This window comes from Cavia porcellus, unplaced genomic scaffold, assembly GCF_034190915.1.
Source record: "Cavia porcellus strain 051 isolate PalLab524CR breed Dunkin Hartley unplaced genomic scaffold, mCavPor4.1 scaffold_5, whole genome shotgun sequence".
In the NCBI taxonomy this organism is placed as follows: domain Eukaryota; kingdom Metazoa; phylum Chordata; class Mammalia; order Rodentia; family Caviidae; genus Cavia; species Cavia porcellus.
The window spans coordinates 11,302,896-11,326,776 of record NW_026947488.1 but is presented as its reverse complement, the minus strand read 5'-3'; the positions used below and the strand labels follow the sequence as shown (position 1 = coordinate 11,326,776).

The following is a 23,881-nucleotide window of genomic DNA, read 5'->3' as shown; positions in this document are numbered from 1 at the left end:
GCAGGGCAGAGACTGCTGCTGCTGGTCTGGGGGGCCGCTGTGTGTCCTGAAGGCAGGAGCCTGACCAGGGAGGCCCGAGTAGAATCTTCAGGGCCGCAGTGTCCCTTCTTCTGGCACCAAGAGGACTGAGACACCATTACAGACTGTGCTGCAGATACGAGCAGGCACCAAAGCAGCTCCAGAGCGCGCCAACCTCTGCCCACCGTGGTCAGCCCTGAGCCTGGGCTGGGGACACCCGGGGCGCTCCGTGTGCTTCCTTCCCCTCCCCGCCAGGTCACCTAGAATTCTGACCCAGTATCTGCTGTGCATGGAGACACGAAGAAGAACCAAGCAGAGAACGGGAGAGGGAATGTGACTGAAGGGGGCAAAGACAGGATTCCTCCAACACTAAGACAGGAAGCTGCCAGCAGGGAATTAGAAGGCAAGGAAAATACGCTATTATGTAAATTCCGTAACACACTGTGATATAACATTATCAACAGCTGCACGGTGAGTTCTGCGTCCATCTTTCACCCCCCCCAGGCCAGTGCAGACTCAGCCTCCCTGGGCCTCAGTTTCCCCTCTACAGAAAGAGGCTAACACTAGCGCCTGTCCTCAGGATGCTCCATGTATGTGAGGAGAGATGCACGCTGCACATAAAGGATTTGGCCTAGTGCCCGGCCCAGGGTCACCCCAGCACTCACACCAAAGCCACCTGCTTCCACTCGTCCTGGGGTGAGAACCCAGAGGTTTGCCCCTTGCTGTGCACTGCTGCCCCTGACCCAGCACCCCCTTGGGCAGTGGCCCCCACAGACACAGCTTCTGGCCAGAACGGCCGGGAGGCTCCATCTCTGGTACAGATTAGAATGTCAACTGAAGTGGCAATTAAAGGCCATTCCCAGCGTGACCGCTGCAGAGAGTCCACAGCCCCAGCGGCCTCCCCTTTGGACGTCTGTACGCGTCGGAGCGCAATTAGATGTCAGCTTAATTCCCTGGAGGTGCTGGAACAAGTGGGAAACTCCAATGACTGGCGGCTAATTCTCCATCTGACAGGTGATTATTCTAATTACAGAAGGGTTTGCTGTCCCTTTCAAATTGCTAACACATTCCTGGACGCGGAGCCTCACCTGACGCAATCACGGTGCCAGCCCACAGCGTGTTCTCCACACTCAGGCTCTCGCTGATGGGGGGGTCACTGTCCTCCTGGAAAAGACCAGACAGAGTCATCTTCAGTGATCACCCCACGATGCCCAGGTTCTAGGATGCTCAGGTCCCTCAACTGCTGCATAGAAACCCACACACGGCCTGCTTCACGTCTAGGTGACTGATGACACTTCATACCATGCAAATGCTACACAAACGGTTGATTCTTTGTGTTTTAGGGAATAAGAAAAATAAAATCTGCACATGTTTTATGCTGATACAAATTTTAAAAAAATATTTGCGAGCATGATTGGCTGAACTGGCAGATGCAGAACCTGAGGGAAATGCTGGGGCCTGACTGTGTGCCCCAAGGTCCTGGCAGGGCCCACAGGACAGGAAGTGGCAGCTTCCACCTCCTGAAACCGGAGGCCCAGCATGGAAGCCCCAAGTCCAGTCTTGACAGGTGGGCCAAGCTAACCGGCCACTGTCCTTAGCATTTTCTCTCCCGGAAACATCTGTAAGTGATCTGAGAAGCTCTAACACTTAGAAATGTTTTGCTGGGCACTGTGGCACATGCCTGTATTCCTAGCTACTCAGAAGGCTGAGGCAGGAGGGTCACAAGTCCCTGCCAGGCAGGACAACTGAGCAAGATCCTTTCGAGCTATAGCTCAGTGATAGAGCACTAACCTACCATCTGCCTACAAGGCCCATGGTTCAAACCCCAGGACCAAGAAGCAAAACAAACAAGCAAAGGTTTGGAAGGGAGAGTATTAACATGCGGATGCAATCAGTCAGGCTCTCTGCTGGCCAGCCTTAGGGTTCCGAGAAGCAGACCAGAGACACCTGAACTAGGGTTCTACATTCACTGACTCAGCTTCCTAAACTCATTTAAATCCACATTTAATTTCTGTTCTGAAAGGTGTAAAGGTGGCTTAGAAATTAAGATACAGCAGATGGCATTTGTACCCATGAAAGGAGGGACAGACGCACATCAGAAGAAAAATGCGCCCCGAGGTCTGGGGCGGACTCATCCTCACACACAGTTATATGTAGTTTTAGGCCAGCAGATCTCAGACCTGTGGGCCTCCAGGCGGAGCCTCTGGAAGGGAACCTCAGCCCCCAGGCGTAAAAACACCACATGCAAGGGGCGCAGCCTGGCTCGCTGAACCCCACCCTCCCAGGCACTGTGCCACCTGCCCGCCCGCCCGCCACTCACCCTGGTGAAAGTGCCCACGAAGTTGTGGATGTCGATGTTGGGCTCCTCCGCATACACGTACGATCGGATCTGGAGAAGGTCCTGTTCCGCGCGGGAGCGTGGGGCACACAGAGGCCGGTTAGGAGTCTGCAGTTTAGGAGCAGCCACCATCTTTCTAAAGCGATTACACTTCCCAAACTCAAAGGCGGGTGGGGGGAGAAAGGAATCTCCTCCATTACGGTAGTTCGGGAATTGTCACATACGGTACCCCGAGAACCCCAAGAAGTCTTTGGTGCAGACACCTGCTAACCTGCCTTCACCCAGCCCACCCCTGATGCTTCAGAGACGCCACAAAGCTAAGCACCCCCTCCACCTGCTCAGCAGCCCGGTTCACTCAACACAAGGTGATGGGATCTCTACAGCATGAGAAAGACAGTAAGAATTCCTCATTCATTCCCACCAGAGGCCTCCACCAAAACAAACAGGCCAGAAATGGCCGGTGTCGGCCACCGTGCGGGGAAACTGGAGCCCCGGGCACCTCTGGTGGGAATGAAAACGGAGCCGCTGTTACAACAGCATGGTGCCTCCTCGAGAAATTAAACAAGCCGGGAGTGGTGGCACACGCCTGTCATCCCAGCACCTGGGAGGCTGAGGCAGGAGGATCACCATGCATTTGAGGCCATCCTGGACTACACAGTGAGACCCTGCCTCAAAAAAAAAGAAAAATTTAAACAAAGAATGACCTTTTGATCCAGTAATTCTGCTCTTCTGGGCGTATGTCCAAAATAAGCAAACACAAGGACTTGAAGAGGTGTCTGTCCAAACCCATGAGGTCTGAGCAAAACCAGTGTCCATCAGGGTGAATAACCAAACGTCTATCCTCATACAGGGGACTATTACTTGGTCTTAAAAAGAAGAAATTCTATAACAAGGACATGTTAAGAACATCACGCTAAGAGAACGAAGTCAGACTCACAGAAGACACAGTAGGATCCACATACAGGAGGTCCCTAGAACAGTCACAGTCAAAGGACAGGAGGATGAGTGCCAGGAGCTCAGGGAGGGGACAGACAAGCTCTGGAGGAGATCGCCAGTACTGGCTGCACAACACTGCGCATGGATTCAGTGTCACTGAACTACACTTAACCACAGCTGGTACTGCCTGGTGTAATAGCCTGCACCGGTAACCCCAGCTACTCGGGAGGCTGAGGCAGTAGGATCACAAGCTTGAGGCCAGCCCGGACAACTTGGTGAGACCCTGTCTCAGAATCTTTGACAGGCCCTGGTGCTGTAGCTCAGGGTAGAGTGCTGGCCTGGTATGCACGAGGCCCTGTTGAGCCCCAGCACGGGGGCAGGCAGGTCTTCAGACAGGAGTTAACACGGTAAAACGGAACTCTCAGCAGTTGTCGGAAATTCCTTGGCAAGCAGAGCATTTCACCGCAGAATACAGTAAGTGCGTGAGTCGGGTGCAGCCAGGAGGAGTAGGGTCCCTTCTGGAGTAAAGAACAAGGGAGGAAGGGGGCTGGGCAGCAGGAAAGGGAAGGCGGGGACTGAGACAGAGACCTAGAGGAGATGCAAACGGAGTCCAGAAGCTCAAGTCCCCGGGAGAGGACAGAGCGGGCTCCGTGCACCGGCCCGGGAGGAAGTGTGCCAGGCTCCAAGCCAAGCGGAAGGTGTGTCATTGTGCCCCGTGCATGGCAGGATCCCTGATCCCCAGGGCCGCGTATCTGTGGTTTTGTAGGATACCAACTCATAAACGCGTCCTGAACTCTTTCTAGAGAGAGAGAAGCCACATGCACGTAGCTACCCAGCACTGTCACAGACACTCTGCCCGCCTCATTCCCATGCACGCACTCTCATGACTGGAACTTGCTGTGGACTTTGCTCAAGGCTTCTTCTCCCTAACAGGAAGGACACTGCTGTGAGGACCCCGAGTTTCCTTCTGCACACCCAGCCCAGAGCAAAGCCCAGCTCCCTTCCGCTCACCATCCTGTGAGTCCGAAGGCACGGCCGCCCCTGCCTCCCTGTGTGATGGCCACACCCTGTCTCCAGTGGGGCAGCACAGGAAGCGAGGCCCAGGAAGGCAGGGCCAGCATGGGGGGACGCCGGTGGCAGGCAGTGGGCATCAGCAGGGGGAGCCCCCAGGGCAGGAAGTCAACCAAGGACCACAGTTCCTGCTGTCGCTGTGCCCGCGCCGCCCTCGCTCCTCTTCACCCGTTTCTTTGGTCTCCCTTTCCTCATTGTTACCTTCTCTTCTTCCAAACCAGCCCTGCTGATCGCACCCAGGTGCCCAGGAGCCCAGGAGCCAGGGCTCCGCACTGGCAGGGGGCCCCTGGCCCTGCAGGCCGGGGGAGCTAGTAAGAGGGTTACCTCGATACCACCCCGGCTCCCACCTGGCTCCCAGCTCTGCCGTGCAGGCGTCTCTCTTCATTTCTCCAGGGCTGGGGATGGACCTCAGGGCTCGCGCACTGCAGGCAAGCGCTCCCTCCCTACACCCCTGGGGCCGGCCTTGGAGGCGTCCCTTTATCTCTCACTCACTTGACCTCTTAAAACGAAGCAGAGACCGTTTGTAGGGAAAAAGGAAGCAAGCTCTTCCTAGATAACTTCACTTTTAAGACCAGGATTCCTGGTAATAAAACGCTAAACATAAAACTGCCCATGAACACTGAGAGCTAGGAAATGGATACATTATGGTTTCCACATTTTATAGTACTAAGCAGACACACAGAGGAACGAATGAGGCTGTGCTTTCCGCTCCTCCTGAACCACCCACGTGAAATCTGAGCGGTTCATGGAACTCGCTTTTGCAAACGTCAGGTGGTCAGGGAGCACCCTGCATGGGCCGGGGGAAAAGATGCAGGGCAATCAGTAGTGTGGAGTCACCACCCCCAAACAAATCTGTGTGCAGGTGTGCGCATGCACGTGAGCGTGTAAGTGCACAGAAAAAGATCTGGCAAGACCTCCACCTACTTCACATGACCCCCTCTAGGCAGACGCGGAGACCTTGGAGGAGAAGATGTGGGACAAACTTCACTTTGTTCCAAGCTTTCAATACAGAATATATGGTTTTGTTTTAATCAAGAATGTATTTGTATTCGTATTATTCAGGTAATCGTTTTATACAGCCTGCTTTTCTAGAATTTTTTAAGGCAGGGTCTCACTGTCCAGGCTGGCCTGGAAGACACTCCATGCCCAGAATGGTCTCAAACTTGTGACTCCCTGCTCAGCCTCTCGGGTGCTGGAACTATAGGTGTATACCTCCATGGCTAACTTATATAATTTCTTAAAAAGTTCATTGAAATGCTATACCCAGCCAGGTGTGGTGGTGGCAAGTTCAAGGCCAGTTTGGGCCACATAGTGAGTTCAAGTCCAGTCCCAACTACATAGTGAGACAGTCTCAAAAAAAAGGAAAATTTAATTTAAACATAAAATAAAATGTCTGTCCACAGTCAGACTCGTTCATCTTTTCCTTCTCTGAACCTCAGGTCAGGCCCGGACCAAATGAGGACAAACGGAAATGCCCACAAAGTGCCCTCCAAGGAACACAAGCTGCGGGACTGGCTGGCATCTTCCTTTCTAGGCTCTGAGCAGAGCCCTTCTGGTCCCACTGGGCACCAGAACCCTGCTTCTGGAGGACACAGGTCCCCGGCGAAACAGACGCTGTGTCCTTGGCTTAGCTCCACATGACAGGCATGATGCTTTCTGGGGCCCCGGATGGCACCTAGAACTCGCTGCCCTAAGGCTCCTGGTTTAAAACTTAGCAGCAGGGAGGGAGCCATTTCCCCTCCTCCGAGCTGTGCCAGCTCAGGAGTGCAGTGGCCGGGCTTACAGCTATGTTAACTCCTCTACAGTACACTGTGCCCACCTGTCCACTCTTTCGCATGGCCAGCACGGATGCCTGTGACTCAGAGGCGAACACGGTGCCTTGCGACAACTGGGCAGCGCCTGCCACAGACCTGGTCTGTAGAGGGGTGGCGTAGGCGCAGTGGGCGAGGCATGACACACTGCAGGTGTCTGGCCAGCAGACATGGGCTGAGAGGGGCCCTAGGGGAGGACTTAACAAGGGGAAAGACCCGAGGCAGAAGTGTTCTCGACCAAGAGGCCAGCAGCAGAGCATGAGTCACTGCTGAGGTGGAGCCCAAATGGAGCAGACAGCTCCACAGGGCTGAGGACAGCTCTGGGAAGAGGGGACGCTGCTGGAGGCTCTGACGGAGTCAGGTATCTTAGGCTTCTGAGCCTCCCTTGAAGGAAGGACCTGCTCCCTGCACACACTGGGGCTACATTTCCCAGGCCACATAAATAGGAACCAGGGGCCAGGGATTTTGGCTCAGTGGTATAAGCGCCTGTCTGGCAAGCACTAGGTCATGAGTTCTATCCCCAGTACCAAAACAAAACAAAATAGGAACTGAGAAACATTCCAGGTTCTCAGGCCCCCAAGGCCCCCAGACCCCAGCTGCCCTGCCTCTCCTCTGCATGCCTTGGGGCCGGCAGGGCAGCCAGCTCTGAGCACCTGCTCTGCCCAGCTACTCACCGAGGCCGTGGGGAGCCTCTGTGTGCAGGCCACGGGCAGCCGCAGCTTCCAGTCCGTCTCCCCATCCAACTGGTCAGTCCGCAAGAAGCAAGAGCCTGTGGAGGGAGATGGGGCGTCACCCAGTCACCTGCAGTCCAAGAGTCCTTCCCCAGGCACCTCGGGACCCTCCTCCTCTGGTCCTTGTAAAAAGGGCCGGTCCACAGCCAGAGACCCAAAAGGAAAATAAATCCTCCACTTCCCCTTTCTCAGTCAGAAACATCTGGCTTCCAGTTCTGCCCGCTGTCACCTGCTGAGAGACCCTGGGGCAGCTGACCCTGCCGGCCCAGTGTGTCCTCCTCTCAAAACGGTGAGGTGCAGTGCTGACAAGCTTGCTGCAGGAACCCAGCGGGCGTCCAGCCTTGGAGGCCACAGCAGGCAGGGGCCCTGCGTCCCATCTCCTGTCTGCACCGCGGTTTGCTTGTGTGCAGACACTGACAGGAAAAACCCCATCTTCAGGAATTCTGGGAAGACCAAAGAGCTGGGCCAGGCCACACTCGGGAAGGGGCCGGTTGGCATCTGCTGCTAGCCCAGGGGGAGCAACCCCAACCCAGAAACCCAAAATCTAAAGGGTGCTTGAAGCCCAACATGATGTCACAAGAAGGACACCTTGTTACAGATGCACAATTACTGAAAATGCTGTATAAATGGACCTGCAGCCTACGTGGACAAGACAGCCACAAGACACACATCAGTACATTTCATTCAGGTTTAGACTCCACTCCCATCCCCAAGATAGCTCACTCTGTACTGGTAAATATTCCAAAACTGCAAATAATCCAGAATCTGAAGCACTGTGGGTCCCAAGCAGTTCAGGTAACAGATACTCAGGCTACACTGGGTCACAGCTTTCCCCAGGTGACATGCAAGTCCATGGAATTAGCTTGGCACTTCACGGGGCAGGTGACATATCGGACTCACTGACACTTGGAGAACCACCGCAGGAGACAGCTCCTAGCTGTGCTTCTGTGACTGTGAAGACGGGGAGGGGTGCAGAAGGCCCTGAGCCGCAGCACCCCACACCCCAAGCCCACTGCAGAACTCATTTGAGAACAAGCCTGCAGCCTTTGGAAGTCTGTTCTATCCTAGAGCCCTCTACCTTCTCTCCTGATTAAAGTGTCATCAGTATAAAAAGTTATTCATAACTTCCCTTAATTCACAGTAAAACAAATCACAAGAACCCCAAAGGATTAGGAATGTAAATTTTTCAGATGCTCAAATACCTCCAACTGGGCCAGACAGGCCAAAGCAAGAAACAAAACAAACACCAGCTTCTTTTCTCAGAGCAGCTTAAATACAACAACAAAAAAAGCAGGGCAGGAAATAAATGCAACAGGTAAGGGTCTTAGAGGAGACTTGGAGACAGTCTCTCTGGGAACTGGGCTATGGTGACAAATTAACCCACAGGCACAGGCCCCATCACTCAAGAGCAAAGGGTAGCTGGATGTGGTGGCATACACGTGCGACCCCAGCACCCTGGGAGGCTGAGGCAGGAGGATTTCAAGAGTGAGCCCATCCGAGGTAACATGGCAGCTTAACAAGACCCTGACTCAAAAGTTGGAGACAAGCTCAGTGCAAAGGCCCTGGGTTTAACTCCCAGGACCTCCAAAACTGAGATATAAAGGGCACCAAAGGTACCTACCCCTCTGCCCAAACCCCATACTGCCCAGTCTCCTCGCCAGCCTCCTGGTCCCATGCCAAAGAGAGTCCCTCTGTCAGACACCCTCCTGAACCAACTCCCGGAACTGAGCCGCAGCGGCCCCGAGGGCAAGCCAAGGCCATGGGCACTTGCAGAAGACTACACTATTACGAGCTCTTTTCCATTCATCTCCACGGCTGCAAAGTGGCCATCTACTTCTCTTGCGTTTATAAATGACGACTCTGTCCAGTCACCCCTGAAAGGTTAAACATCATTTTCCAAGTCTCAGACGGTTACCATTTTTTTCGGATGTCCTCAGGAAGATCATGTCGGCCGGGACCCGCTGGTTCTGGGGGGAGAAGGAGACCATTACTGTGATAGCTGTGCTGCTATGGGGCGCAATCACAGCCGCCCCCCTCTTCTAAATGTCTGCCTTTGACCAGGACAAATTTGGGGGACGGTTATTGTGTTTTGAATCTGCAAAGTCCTGCACACTTCTGGGACCCTACTAACTACTCAAATTCCACCTGGGAAGGAAGCTGATGGTGGTATTGCAGATTCAACAACAGCCTCTTGAGAGTCCACCCAGGGGACATGGGTAAATCTGCCCCTGCAGCCAGCATCCTTCCAGGACCCTCAGGCACTCAAGACGCTTGCCAGGCATGGTGGAGCCCGCCTGTGATCTCAGCAGTCAGCAGCCCATCCGAGGTAACATGGCAGGAGGACGGCTGTGAGTCCAAGGTCAGTCTAGGCTACATAGTGAGCTCAAGGCCAGCCTGCACTACACAGTGAGACCTTGTCTCAAAAAAATGGAAAGACGTGTTCTCTTCACATTCATATTCTCTGCTTCTACCAATTCTCCAGCTCCGTATTTAGCTTTTAGAGCGATTTTAATTTTTTAAAAAAAGCACAGTGGTAAGAAGCAGTAAGAGTCATTTTCAAAGACACACCAACAAGCAAGCAAACTCAAAAAACATGGAAGTCAACAGCAACCACATTTAACTTTGAAGAGAAGAGCCCATAATCACATCCAGAATCACGTGTGGTTCTGAAGTTTCCCTTGCCTTCAGGTCAACCCTGAGTTCTGGGACGTAATCCTTGTGGAAGGGTACAGCTCGATTCCCACACAAACAAGGTGGGATGGGAAACTTTCCTAACCAAACACCATCCTAAGCCCCTCCCCACCCACCCACAACCCTCCCAAATGCACAGGGGAGGGGGAGAAGCGGGGCTCAGCTGAAGCCATGGTCACTAGCACGGCCCTTCTGAAAATGCACGAGGGGCCTCTCTACCGTTCCCACGTTCATCCCTGTTCCCCATAAAGTCGTTGGCAGGCACAAAATCGGAGTCGGAAACTGCAGTGCTCCAAAGGTGAATTGGACCAACACTTCGTCTGGCTCTGGGAAGGGGCGGCAGGACCTGTCCACGCTGGCCAGGCCCCCAGGCCCCACGCACCTTCTCCACGATGATGAGATCGCCCACCTGGATGTTGGAACTCTTCACCTTCACCGTCCCTGCAAAGCAACAGGCCCATATGTCATGTCTCAGGCATTTCAGATTGGTGCATCGCCCAGGAGGCCGGCAGCCTGGAGGCAGCGAGGTTTTCCCAGGTGTGAGGGTGTCCGCGCCCTCTGGCTCTACCCTCTTTCCCCCACAGGGGAGACTGTGCTGCAATCCAGGCCAGCTGCACAGCACACAGAGCTACCTCAGGCCCCCAAGAAAGCATCGCTCGTAACAGGGATTTAGGGTTTCTGAACCAGCACTGCACTGGGCACGGTGGTGCACACCTGTAATCACAGCACTTGGGGGGCTGAGGATGAGGGCTGGGAGTTGGAGGCCAAGCCTGGACTACAAATCCAGACCTTGTCTTAAGAAAGAAATGACCACTACACCTCAAGACGCTTTATCCTGCCTCAAAAGAAAAAATAGGGCTGGGCATGTTGGTGCACGCCTATAATCCCAGCACTCAGAAGGCTGAGGCAGGAGGATCACCTAGAGTTTTGAGGTCAGCCTAAACTACAAAGTGAGTCCGTCTCCAAAAAAAGGAGGCAGAGATTTAAGAGTCCAATCCATGGGAAAAGTCAGCTATTAATTTGCAAAAAAAACGAGAAGCTAACCCACAATGACTGGTTTATTATTTAGTTTACAATGGTTACAGAGTTTGGTTTATGTGATTACACAATTTTTGCTGAATGTTTATCTGCACCAACAATAAAAGCTAACACTAAGCACAAATCCTGTGCCACACAGGTACAGGGACTGATGGCCTTGATCAACCCCCACAGTGGGAGAGAGATGCAATCTCAGCTCCTGTTTTCGGGGCGGGGGGTAGGCTCAGGACACACCACCGACCCAGGCCTGAGGGTCAGAACGGGTCAACACCAAGTTCACATCCACGTCTGCCTCCAGAGTACGGCATAAAGACCTGTGGGTTCCACTCAGCCCCCAAACATTATATCCCCGGGCTGAGAGTGAAGGAAGGTCCTCACAGCCCTACAGGAGACAGACCCGCAAGTCCTGTAAGGGCCAGCCAGTGAATGCTTCAAGTTTTGCTGGTCAGAGGCACCATCATCTACCCTTTGAACACCTGCCCTCCCCGCAGGGCTAGCCAACCTCCGTAAGAGTATGTTTTACATTTTAAAATACAGTGACCAGCTGGGTGTCATGTAGCACACCTGTAATTCCAGCATTCTGGAGGCTGAGGCAGAAGGATCCCAAGCTTGAGCCTAGTCTGGCTAACTCAGTTACTTAAGAAGCCTCTGTCTCTAATAAAGAGTTAAAAAGGGGCTAGAGAGACAGCTCATGGTGAAGGCAGAAGGTTCAGTCCCTGGTAACAGGAGAGAGGGGCGCGGAGAGAGGCAAAACACAGTGCTTAGTGCTCAGGCCATGCAAAAACAAACAGAGGGCTAACAGGCCTTGGCAGCCACCCAGGAGCGGGGGGGCCCGACAGCCGGACACACACACAGGAAGCAGTGCAGGGAGCCCAGATACACAAGAGGTGGGGCTGCCCCACTCCCAAAAAGGACCTAGAACAGTTCCTGGCCCAGAGGGGCCTTGGTTATTCACGCAACAGGCGAGCCTCATTTACCCAATGCCCGCTGTATGCCAAGTGCTCTCAGGGCTGGGGAACACGGAACGCAAATCCTAGCAGAGTGAGGGAAAGAGGAGATGAACAGCAATGAACAAGGATGGGAGTCAGCGGCGGGCGTCAGCCAACTCTGCAACAGACTGGCGGCCAGAATGGGCCAAGTGAAGGACACAGCGGTTACGGGGAGCAATGGGTGTATGCGGGGCGTGCACCCGGCTGAGAGCTGGAACACCCCCCCACACAAGACCAAAAGCATCACATTGAGGGGGAGCAGTGAGCCAGGAGGTCCAGGGGAGAAGCCAGCCGCACACGTGGCCTTGACGCAGGCTGTCAAGTTCTCATGCAAGGGGGCAAACCCCAGAACGCCTTCTTCACCAGCAATCGGTGTCCATAGCAGGGCGCATTGACTTTACCAGTGTTCAGGGAGAAATGAAGTAAAAACCCCCAAGCACGTGCCCCAGGGCCCTGCCACCCCGCCAGCACCTCCACACACCCCACAGACAGCAGGCGTTCGGACTTAGAATTTCCAGCTCTCCCTTCTCTCACTCCATAAAGAAAGGCGGGGCTGGGGGTGCAGCTCGGGGCCTCAAATGTGCAAGGTCTTAGGTTCCACCCCCAGTACAGAGGGGGAAAAACAAAAAATAATCTAAATGCACAATCTCAAATTTTCACAATTTCTCCCAATGGACCATGCTTTGAACATAATTTAAGACCAAGAGACTGTACCACTGAGATCGTTTCTACTGAAACAACTCTCCGTAACAGGCCGCAGAGGGTCTGATTCCAACTGGCTTTTGTATCTGATGAAATGTGGTCACTCTAACAGTAACTACACTGGGCACTGAAAGGTCTGCACACAAACATCGCTGACTCTAGGAAGCACTCGGCCAGTGTGACAGCCGGCCCGGCCCTGGAGGCTGCCAGGACTTGTGGAACTCCCACAGCAAGCACCATCACCCTACAAACCCGCATCGAGCGCTTCCATAAAGCAGGTGCTGAACCACCAACAGCCAGGAGGCTGGGACCCTGGGAGACCACTCTCTCCAGCATCAGGACATGGTGGACTGTGGGCAGCACTAGGGGTTGGTCCAAGACCCCCACAGATAGCAGAATCCACAGGTGGCTCCGTACCCGATAGAGAACAGTGTAGTATTCACATAAAACCACGCATTTCCTGTTATACTTGAAGTCATCTTTAGATTACTTATAACTAACACTATGTGAATGCTGTGTAATCACTGTTGCATCAGACAATAATAACAAGAAAAGTTTCACACAGCGGCAACCAGTGGGCCTAACTACACAGTCACCTAGGCAACAATATAACATTTTTTTTCAAAATCAGCCAACAAGCAGCGGGAGAGGGTTAGGGTCAACACCCCAACTCTGGCTGCCTGAACCTCTCTGCTTGCTCCACTAGGGGGCACCAGTAGCGGCAGCAGGCACAGTCAGCTTGGTAGGCGCAAGAGGGCTTCCAGGCAGAGGGAGGGAGAGAGATCGTAAATTCAAGCAGGCTCTGGGCGCCGGCGAGGTCTCCCTCCACCTGCGCTTGCCCTAACTTTCCCCAGCATAAATTTACACACTGCCTTTGGTTTTATTACCGACATTTATGCTGCTGGGGTGACTCAGGCAATCACCCCTGGCCTCAGATCTTCAGGACACTGGCACAACTTTTAAAATCAAACTCAAGGCAGAGCACAGGTTTAATTCCTGCTAAGTAACAAATGGCTGTGGATCTGGTTATATGGGCGCAAGACTGTGAAAAATCAGTAGGGGCTTCCAGAAAGGCCTGGAAGTGACCCTTTGCTGGCGATGTGCAAGATTCAGATCCTTCTCTGGCAGGCGTAAATTTTTTTTTTTAATCATTTTCTCCAGTAAAGCCAGAAAGACTGTAGTGAGACACAGAACTCCATGCCTCTTCAGCACTTTGCTTTGCCAGGCAGAGGAAGCCGCTGCGGGAATCACCAGGAAGCTGGAGAAACAGGAGCAGCAGTGCCTGAGGAAGGAGAAGCAGCGCCTGGCTGCACCGGCCGCTCTGGCGTCTTCAGAAACAGCAGCAGCAGCACTCCAGAGGAGCGCGAGGAGACACAGGAAAAACCCAAAAAGAAAAAGCAGCAAAAACTCCAAGGGGTGCCTCAGCAGAACGGAAAGGATGATCCATCTGCATATGTTCAAACCCAAGAAAAAGAAATTTTTTTCCAGGGAAGAGTTGGTTAATAGTGATATGGAGGAGACAGCTGGTGGCAGCACAAGCCCACCCAAGAAGAAGAAGTCTTTTTTTTTTTTTTGTTGGTACTAGGGATCAAACTCACGATTGCCTGCTTGCAAGGCAGGCGCTTATGCTGAGCTAAATCCCCAGCCTCCTGAAGAAGTCTTTACCCAAGGAGGAAACTGCTAGTGACCCAAAGAGGCAGCCAGGAGTGTTCCCAAGAAAAAGAGAAAATTTTTTCTAAAGAAGAGCCAGCTAGCAATGGGGCAGAGCCAAGAAAAAGAAGAAAAAGCTTCAGAGGACTCCCAGGAGGATTAGAATGGACATTCCCTGGGGGGTGGGAGTGGGTGTGCCCCACAGTGACACCCCTAAGTCCCATCCCCAAGTCCCAGTCAATAGAAACAAATTCACAAAAAAACATTATTTCCTAAAATTTTTCATATTCCTTTTTATAGCAAGCGTAAGGCTGCTTTTTCAAATAAGAAAATATATAGACAGAATTTGCCCAAAATTTGTAAGTGAGCAGGTTTGGATTTTTCTCTTTCTGCAACTCAGTCCTGACTTATAATCAATGCATCTAGACTCTGCCTCTGTCCATCTGCTCTACCTCAAAAAAAAACCCCACAACCTTGGATCCACTGTGTCTGCAGAGCAGTTGCAGAGTCGGCCTGGTAGGCCCATCCTGCACATGGTCACTCCTACCATACCTGTCATCAAGCTGGCCTCGGATCCATCCATCGCAAGGGATGCAGGGCGGGCGCCACACCATGGCCAGGCCTCTCCCACTGCACCCCAGGGTTTGCACATTACTGGAGGGAGCAATGAGCCTCAGCTTTGCAGCTTCAACAAAGAGAGACACTCCCACCCCCCACCCCAGACTTCTGTGTGGCCCCACCAACCCAGCCCACTGACTGAAAATGTGAACTTCCCAACCCGAGGGACAGGGACAGGGACCGCGTCTGGGACCTGGCTTCATGGGGGGGGGGGGAGCTGTGTGTATGCTCTAAGTGAGGAAAAAGAAAGCTAGGATGTCCCTGCCCTCTCCCCAAAGAAGAAACTACAAGTCACAGAGAAGCCGTCTGGCAGAGCTTCCTAACTTCCAAAGTACACTAGAAAGGAAAAAAGAATAGCACTTTCATAGTGATTGTCATGATCTCCAAGGAGAGCTGGAACGCTTCCTACACCCATTGGACTGGAAGAAAAATACAGACTCTTCCTCAGTGCTTGGTACGGACACTTCCCAAGCTCCGGCTGTAATTATTTTTATCTCACCGCCCCCAGCCACCCAGGTTGGATGCACAGCTGTTTTCATGGGCCCCGGGCCCCAGCACTGCCCATCCCGGGAGCCCGTCCGCAGCCGCCAGGGCTGTTTCAACCATTCCACAGCACTGGGTGTGAGGCTTTCACAGAAGTCACACGAAGACTTCTCTGCCCACCACATCTTACACCATTAAATGTTGGGCAGGGGCCACAGCCGCTCAGCAGCACAGCGCCTGCCTGGCAAGGGCAAGGTCTCAAGATCAATCGCTGGTACCAAAAAAAAAAAAAAAAAAAAAAAAACCCCAAACCCTTTAAATGTCGTCTAATAAATGCACCCCTTTATGCTTACACCACTTCACGAAAGCCGACTCCTGGTCCTCTTATAGCGAGGAACAAACCTCCAATCCCTAGGACTGTTTATTTCTACAGAGATGGACCCGAGCCTTGCATAAGCAAACCCGCTGAGCCCAAACCAGGCCTTTCATGGGTGACGGCTTCAGAATAAGAGCAGTTTGTCTACACTGCAGGGAGAAACCAGATGTTTCCCTTGAGTCGAAACAAGTAAATGACAATTTGGCCAAACCACTAACAGCCTGGGATTTAAAAAAGGGGGGGGCAAAAAAATTTTAAAATAAATTCCAGGGCGCTAGCCTGTGTGGGCCTATTTTCTGACCCCAAACACCTCCAGCTACACACTTCTATTTTTCATTGTGCACGAAGACACTGATTGCCTTTGTAGCTCTGCAGCCCGGCCTCCATGTGCTCACCCTGGTTAATGTATGACTCTTTAACTCACTCTCTAATCTAACTGTGACAGTGATGAGTTGTAAATTCTGCTCCCTGTGTACATTTCCTGGGGCTGACATTAAAACACGGCTGCAGACCCGGCAGAGTTCAGAGGTTTAAAGTTGAAATTTTCATATTCAAATAGAGGTCTCCACATTCCCCGGAGCCCAAGACTTACTTGAAAACAGACACAGGGTTGAAAGGGGACGTTATAAATACCACTACCGCTCCCCGGTGCTTTTGTTTAAAACACCGAGGACTTTAAAAGAAGCCTGCAGTGGGCTGGGGATTTAGCTCAGGGGCTGGGGATTTAGCTCAGCGGCATAAGTGCCTGCCTTGCAAGCAGGCAGTCGTGAGTTCGATCCCTGGTACCGATAAAAATGAAAAAGACAAAAAAAAAAAAAATTTAAAAAAAAAAAAAAATTTAAAAAAAAAAAAAAAGAAGCCTGCAGTTCAAATGAAACCAGTTTATATTCGACAGAGGCTTTTACGATAAATATGTAAATGGTCTTACAGGCTACGGTGCTCCAAAATAACGCAGTAAGCGGACACCCTGATGGGGAGGAAATAACTTTTTGTGCAAGATAATAGTGCAATTTGCATGGGAAATTTGAGGGTTTGGTGGAGTTGTTTTTCACCAGTGATCTGTAAAAAAGTGAAATCCAGCACTTGGGAAGAAAAAAAACCAACCTGAACCTGGTGGACCTGAAGGAACTTTACATCTGTGAGAAACTATATGACAGTATTTGCCACAATATTTTAAGTAAGACTCATAAAGGCAGATACTGTGGATATGACAAAGGAGCGCGGGGCTTAACAGTCAGCCCAGTGAGGGGTCTCGCCACGAGCAGTAGCCTTAACATCAAAAAGTTCATCCCTGAGACTCTTCCTTAAAAAAAAAAATCATGAAACACATCTCATGGTTCACTCACACTGAACGGTACACGTTCATGTACATGTACACAGCCCTTCAGGTTAGCTCAGTAATTCCCCATATACACACACACCTCCCCCACACTGTTCTACCCCTCATCAGCTCCAGGGGAACCAACTGCCCCCCAAAACTCACAGGCTGCGTGTGGTCAGGAGCGCACAGAGCTATAGGAGGCCTGGGGACAGGGCTCCCCAGGCTCCAAATGTAGTCATATGAACTGCAAGCCCAGAGAAGGATCAGGGTGGAGCCTGAATTAAAGTGAGAGCTGGGGTCTTCACAGGGAGGTGGGGCCCCTGGCGGCAGCTGCAGCTGGCAGCCTAAGTGGGGAGCAGAGCCAAGCTCCGCGGAACACACAGGAAGAGCTGTGCCCAGAAAGCAGCAAGCTGGTTTTCTTTGCATACACAGGAGTGTGCGGGGGAGGAGGGGTCCTCTCCTTTGGCACAGATCTTTGGCTCATGATCTCTGGGATTTATGGTTCACCATCTGTCCAGATGCTGCTAGAAGAAACGAAGCCTTGGCAACTGTGCTCACAGCGCATCTGTCTGCACTCTCTTTCAAGGCTAATTACCTGCTGCTTCGTTTGGCCCTTGGTCAGAAGTGAATCCGGGAAGGCATTCCAGTATGCAGGCCCACCGAGTTCATCTTGTGAAAACGCAAATGTGACGGCCCTGACCACCTTCTATCAGGACACGACACCCTCCCGAATCAAACTCTGACGTATGGCAGTATACACGGAAGTACCCTGGCCAGCTATGGGGTCCAGCCTGTAATCCCAAGCACCGGAGGCCGAGGCGGCCACGGGGACTTAATGAGATCCTGCCTCCAAACAAGCAGCAAACGGGCTGCAGGTCAGCGGAGCAGCGTGCCCAGGTTCAACCCCAAGAACCGTGTTCGTGAGCGAGTGAGAGAGAGAGACAGATTCATTCACTAGTCTTTCCGGATCCAACCCAGATCTTGTCTTTTCCCCAGGACTGGGGATTAACCACATTCTTCTATCTATTTCCAGGGCTGGGCAATGGCCAGATCTTCTGAGGAAACCTCTACGTTTTGCTGGGTTTGCTACTAGTTCAAGATCTCTTCTTGGCATTCTGTCCGGTGCCACTGACCGCTCCTGATCTGGGAAGACAGCTCCATTAAAAAACTCGTAAAGTTCTAAGAACCACTCTTAAGCCTCCCAGCTGTTTCAAAAGTGAGTTTCACGTACAAAGAAAGGCGATGCTTGTCTGGGAAAGCACTGCTCCGACACGGCTTTCAGCAGCTGGTCTGCTTACACAGGGAGGCTGCTTTGGACTCGGAATCCGCTGTAACAGGCCTGCAGTCTTACAAGCCCCTGCGGTCCACGCATGAGGGCTGAGCCCTGGCCACCGCGGAGTTACAAATGCAAGAGTGCCAGGCTTCACTCCTCAGAGTAGATGCGGGGTCTGACGTTCACATAAGCATGGGTATGGATGACCACGGCTGCGCCCCCGCTTAGCCACATCTCCAATGAGAGCCGTTACCTCTTTTATTTTAGGGGTCTCAGTTATGGTTTTAGCAATGGATGAAAAAAAGAAATCTTTTCGTCCTTGTGTCTCACATGTCAAAGCTACTCACGTAAGACTATTTTAAAAAACTTGAACAACTAGCCAGGGATGGTGGCACACACCTGTAACCTCAGCACTCAGGAAGCTGAGGCAGGACGATCACTGTGAGTTTGAGGCCAGCCTGAGTGACATAGCAAGACCCTGTTTCAAAGCCAGGCATGGGGGTGCACTTCTGTAATCCCAGCACGCAGGAGGATCACCGCCAAGTTCAAGACCAACATGGGCTACAGTGTGAGCCCAAGGCCAGCCTGAACTGCACAATGAGACCCTGTCTCAAAAAGACAAAAAAAAAAAAAGAGAGAAAGAAAGACCTTTCTTTCTCCCAATAAATTCTTCCTACTCTTAAAAAGAAGAAGAAAAAGAGGAGGAGGAGGAGGAGGAAAAAAGGAAAAGGAACCTGACAGAGGCTGGCTGGGTGGCAGGGACTTAGCAACAGCACTGTGAGGCTTGGGTTCAGTCCTGGGGGAGAACAAGCAAACAGCAGACCCGCCATCTGCCTTCCCGGCCCACAGGGAAGGAGTCCCTCATTAGCCAACCTGTTAGTTCAGCTGTTTACAATCAAATCGTGTCCCCCACCAAGTCTGAAATATCTGCAAGTTAATAAGTTAAAACCATAACCATATCACAGCAAGAATCTGGATCGCTGGCACTTTTGCAAGTCCATTAGTTCCTACCCGAAATGGACGTCATGAATCAAACTTTGAGACTGTATCAGATAAACACATATCAGGGAACGAATTACCAAGTGACTGACTGGCCTGCAACTGGCCTGTCCTCTTCAAAAGTGTCGATTTCAGTGTCCGGTGGGACAAGGAAACCCAGGAGCTATGCCAGGTTAGAGGCGGCCGAGGGGGGAGGACAGCTAAATAAATGTCCTAGATTTGACCAGAAGAAAAATCCATACAGGGCATTTCCAGGACAAACAGCAGAACATACGGACTGTAAGTGAGAGCAGTGGTACCATAGTGGTGTGAAACCTCCTGGTGCCGATAATAACTGCACTGTCATGTAAGAGGAACTTTCTATAAGAATTAAACACTGCAGTGTTTAGGGATAAAAAGGAACTCTGGCCAGCTGGGCACTAAGGCACAGGCCTGCAATCTCAGCTACCTCCAGGGCTGAGGCAGGAGGATCACAAGTTCAAGGCCAACCTGGTTAACTTAGCAAGATCCGGCCTCAAAAACTAAACCAGGGCTGGCAGTGTAGCTCAGTGGCAGGTTGTCCCTGGGTTCAATCCCCAGTACTGAAATGGAAAAACAAAAAAAGAACAAAAAGAAACTGTCTCTGCAACTTAGTTCTGTGATGACCCTGTGAAACTGTGTGTGTGTACACAGAAAGGAGAAAATCCTTGTAGGTTATGTCCTCAACATTAACAACCGAGGTCCATCTGAGAGAAAGGCTTACAAGAGTTCCGTTTTTTTCTTGTTTTAAGGAGTTCCTTCTATGATTTTTGCAACCTTTGTTAGAAATTATTACAAAATCGGGCTGGGGATTTAGTTCAGTTGGCCTAAGCACCTGCCTGGTAAGCACAAGGTCCTGAGTTACATTCCCAGTACCAAAAACAAAAATTACAGAACTTAAAAAAAGAAAAAGTTAGGGGCTGGGGGTTTAGCTCAGCGGCATAAGCGCCTGCCTTGAAAGCAGGCAGTCGTGAGTTCGATCCCCGGTACCGATAAAAAAGGAAAAAGACAAAAAAAAAAAAAAAAAAAAAAGTTAGTTCTTCTACTGTTACTATTAATCAGAAAACAATGTAGAAGTTAGATGACTTCCGCGGCCTGTGATCTGCTGCTGGCTGTATTTTGTTTCTTGAAATTGTGAACTCCCAACACAGTGGAGAAACATACACACTAAGATTTCACGCAATAAAAACGGAAAAGTGCCCTTCAGAACACACAAGCATACTCGTTTCATTTTGCTTCTGAACTTACGAAACGAGGATGTTGGTGGAAAGCTGTCCTCGAGGAAATATTAACTCAACAGTAGGGTCAAAAGGCCTGCTTTCTCTTCCGTCCTGCAGTCCTCGGCCTGGCTGGCCACTGCCCCCCCCCCCCAGCATATCAAGTATCGGTGCTTTCTGCAGTGTCGGGTGGATCTTTCCAGATGAGCTGCAAAGTGAGGGCCTGGGTTAATATTCAGGACTGCGCTCTGCTTCCCTCCACTGCTGCATCCGCATGACAATAGGGATCCTGGGCCACAAAGGGTGAACCAACCAAGGAAGACAAGTTTTTAATAGCGGAGCCATCTGCCAATTCTCCTTCGCATCTTTTCAAGAACCAAGCCAAGTGAGGGCAGCGGGAGCCGGGAAGGGGAGGGCAAAGAAATCATTCACGGGAAAAGCCATTGCAATGTGAACGGAACCACAGAAGGGTGAGCCGGATAGAGGGATGAATGGAACCCAAGGCCCTTTTTCTTGAGCTCCAAAGAGATCCACCCCGGCCTCGCTGGTGAGGCTTTTGTTGGTTGCCAAGCATTCTAAAGGTTATAGTAAGAATATGTTTTTAAGAGAGGATTTAATATATACGTCCCCAGAGAAAAGCACCCTCTGAAGGATCTTTTGACTACCCACATGACAGCCGGAGTCATCTGTCTCTGCAAAGACTGCACTGGCTTGTGCTTTTTATTCCTTCATGGCAAAATGCCTAAATACAGTAGTTTTACACTAGTAACCCATTTGCATACCAATTCCTGTCTCCTCTTGTTCAAGGAACTTTTAATTTTTTAAGATCATCAACCATAAAAATGGAATGCACTAATCTTCAACTGTGTGAGCCCAAACATACTACCCTTATTTTTTTCCTGAAAGGAAATTCTACTCAAAACCTTGAAACCCTGACTAAGAGCCTGTCTGGAAGCTAAGGAGCCCTTACCGCAAAGCCACTCAACCTGGCTGGGTGTCAAGTCCCTCAGGCATCCATCTATCTCAGCTCTTCCAGCATTTGCATCTTCCTGAGAGCAGGGCATAGCTTTATTCCTCAGGGCCTCTCCTAAAGCAGTATTAATCCCCTTGTGGGGTTGGTCATCTTAGGAGGACAATCAGGATTGTGTCTTTCCTCAGACAGATTAGCTGACTTTATGTAGCATTCTCTCATTCCAAATGCAAACTTAAAAATCTACCGGAGTTGGAAACGAAGTCCGCATTAGCTGGGTGGTGCCGGGGTTTAGCTCAGTGGTGTAAGCACCTGCTTGGCAAACATGAGGTCATGAGTTCAATCCTTGGTTACACCCCCCACAGGGTCTTCTGCTGTCCGCTCTGTGAATCCTGTTAGGATCTGCAGGATGCCTACAAAGCTACCTTCATAGACGCTGCATCTGTAAAAATAACTGCGGGCTTTGATGATAAAGTTACCCCTGTTGCAGGAGGATCTCTAACAGCTCCTCCCCCACCCCGCCCCCAGGGACACAGGAGGGCACAGGAGGGCTGGCCTTTCTTCTTGGCCAGCAGCAGGAAAGGGAGAGGCCAAGGCAGAGAGGGCACAGAATTTAATTCCAGACACAGGCTGATGATACACAAGTTGTCTGACAAGATTCTAGAGACCAGTGCAGGTAGCCTGAGCCCAGGGACACTGCTGGGTCCCACCAGGCCCAGGCACGTGGAGGCCTTCCAGTGCCCAAGCTGCTAAGTGGCCATCGTGCCATTGAACACACCGAGGCCTGGGCCTTGAACTCTGCTCCCGACTGTCAGCGGCCCGTGATTGAGCTGCAACCCTGCGGCCCCAGAGCCAGGAGGCTGACCTCTTGCTGTGAGCCGGCTGTAGACCTGGGAGTTGACCTCTTTGTCCCGCACGTAGCATCGGAGCTCCTCCACCGCCTCACGGATGATGGTGACAGCCAGCACGAAGCCCTGCGGAGAGACCGGACAGAGGGTCAGTCCTGCTGAAGCTGGCTGTGGGCAGAAAAGGCAGGACGCTGCTCAGGAGCGCAGGAGGGAGGACCTGTGAACTATTCCAAATGCATTACCACCACTGCCACCACCCCTCAGCGACCTGCTCCAGCCTCCCTGAGGGACAGGCACTCGCTGACACGCATGACCAGGACACCCACATCACCAGTGCAGAGCACACCTAGTGTCCCCCAAAGGTGATAGACAGTGATGCCAAGGGCTGCCCCTGGGCTGGACACAAAGCCACCAAGAGTGTCATCGGCAGGAACTCTCCCTCCTCTCCACTGCCACATTATTCTGCACCTAGAGACACCTGCGTACACGGCGCCAATGGGAAGGAGCACTGGGCAGCAGCTGAAGAGCAACACCCACCCGTGGCTCAGGTGACAGCCAGGAAGGGAGGTCACCGTCCCCTCCGGGACCCTGACACACAGGGGCAAGCCCAGGCTGGGAAACATAGACTCTGTCTCAAAATAAGCAATAAAAGATGGGAAAGTGGCTCAGTGTGAAAGCTTGGGTTCAGCCCCCTGTAACACACACACACACACACACACGCACACGCACACACACACACACACACACACACAGAGTATATAACACCGCTCACCTAAACCACAGAGCCAGCGTGCATGGTTAAATGTTTCCCAGTCCGTAACTACCGGTTAGAAGTCTGGGAGGAAGGGGATTAGGGAGGAATTGAAGGGATTTCAGCCTTATCTGTAGTTTCATGAAGAAATCAAATTACAGCACTGGTTACAGAAGAACCAATTCATAAAAATTAACATCTTCCCCTAAATCCAGCGCCGTAACTCGTATCAACTTTTGGGGTGAGGCGGTTCCTCAGAGCAAGGCTCTGTTCACCATCTAGACTTCCCACTCTTGTATCAACACAGGCAAAAGCACCTATTAATCTGCTTATACTCTCACACTGTTCCTGTTATCGCTTCCCTCTGCTCCCTTTCAAAGCTTTCCAGAATGGTTTTTTTTTTTAAAAAGTACAGATGCTGGCTAGGGATTTAGTTCAGTGGCAGAAGCACCTGCCTGGCAAACGCAAGGTCGCGAGTTCGACTCCCCACACCAAAAAAAAAAAAAACCACAGATGGCACAACTGTCCAGGGGCTGGCAGGGGGTTCCTTGAGAATTTCATTTTCATGTTTATCCTGCAAAATATATTAATTTCAACTCAAAGGACTTTAAATCTTTTATGTAAAGCTAACCAGAGATGTGCTGCTTTGTGAATCTCTCCCAAAGATTCACACATCTTCACAAGAGATCACTCCCGTTTCCAGTCAGATGGAGGGCGCAGACCCGCCCAGCCGCAGGAAAGCAGGTTCACCTGGAGGCCTCCCCTGCACCCCCAGAGGGTGGGGAGCAAGAAAGCGCTGCGGAAGCTCAGGTCGGGCTGGACTCCCCACCCTGTGCTGCAGTCTTGCTGTTCTAAGCCTGGGTGTGCGTGTGGTGTTTGTTTTTTCAAACTGCGCGATCATACAGAGTGGATGCTCGCTAACCTCCGTGCTGCAAATAAACACCACTGAGTCATCCGACCAAACACCACGAAGTCACGCACATCCACACATGCACACACACAGGCACATGCTCAGAGTTCTTGTTAATTCTA

General features: G+C 51.6%; 1 protein-coding gene across 4 annotated transcripts in view; it reads right to left on the bottom strand.

Moving 5' to 3' along the window:
* Positions 1 to 23,881, bottom strand: part of Atp9a (ATPase phospholipid transporting 9A (putative)) — a 123,078-nt gene that overhangs the window by 65,704 nt on the left and 33,493 nt on the right. For all 4 annotated transcript variants that reach the window (XM_063248146.1, XM_063248147.1, XM_063248149.1 and 1 more), the window contains exons 4-9: positions 22,116 to 22,224; positions 9,979 to 10,037; positions 8,821 to 8,872; positions 6,849 to 6,943; positions 2,339 to 2,419; positions 1,107 to 1,182 (exon numbers count right to left, since the gene is read on the bottom strand). In XM_063248146.1, the coding sequence (XP_063104216.1) occupies positions 1,107 to 1,182; positions 2,339 to 2,419; positions 6,849 to 6,943; positions 8,821 to 8,872; positions 9,979 to 10,037; positions 22,116 to 22,224 (472 nt within the window). The remainder of the gene's footprint in view (positions 1 to 1,106; positions 1,183 to 2,338; positions 2,420 to 6,848; positions 6,944 to 8,820; positions 8,873 to 9,978; positions 10,038 to 22,115; positions 22,225 to 23,881) is intronic.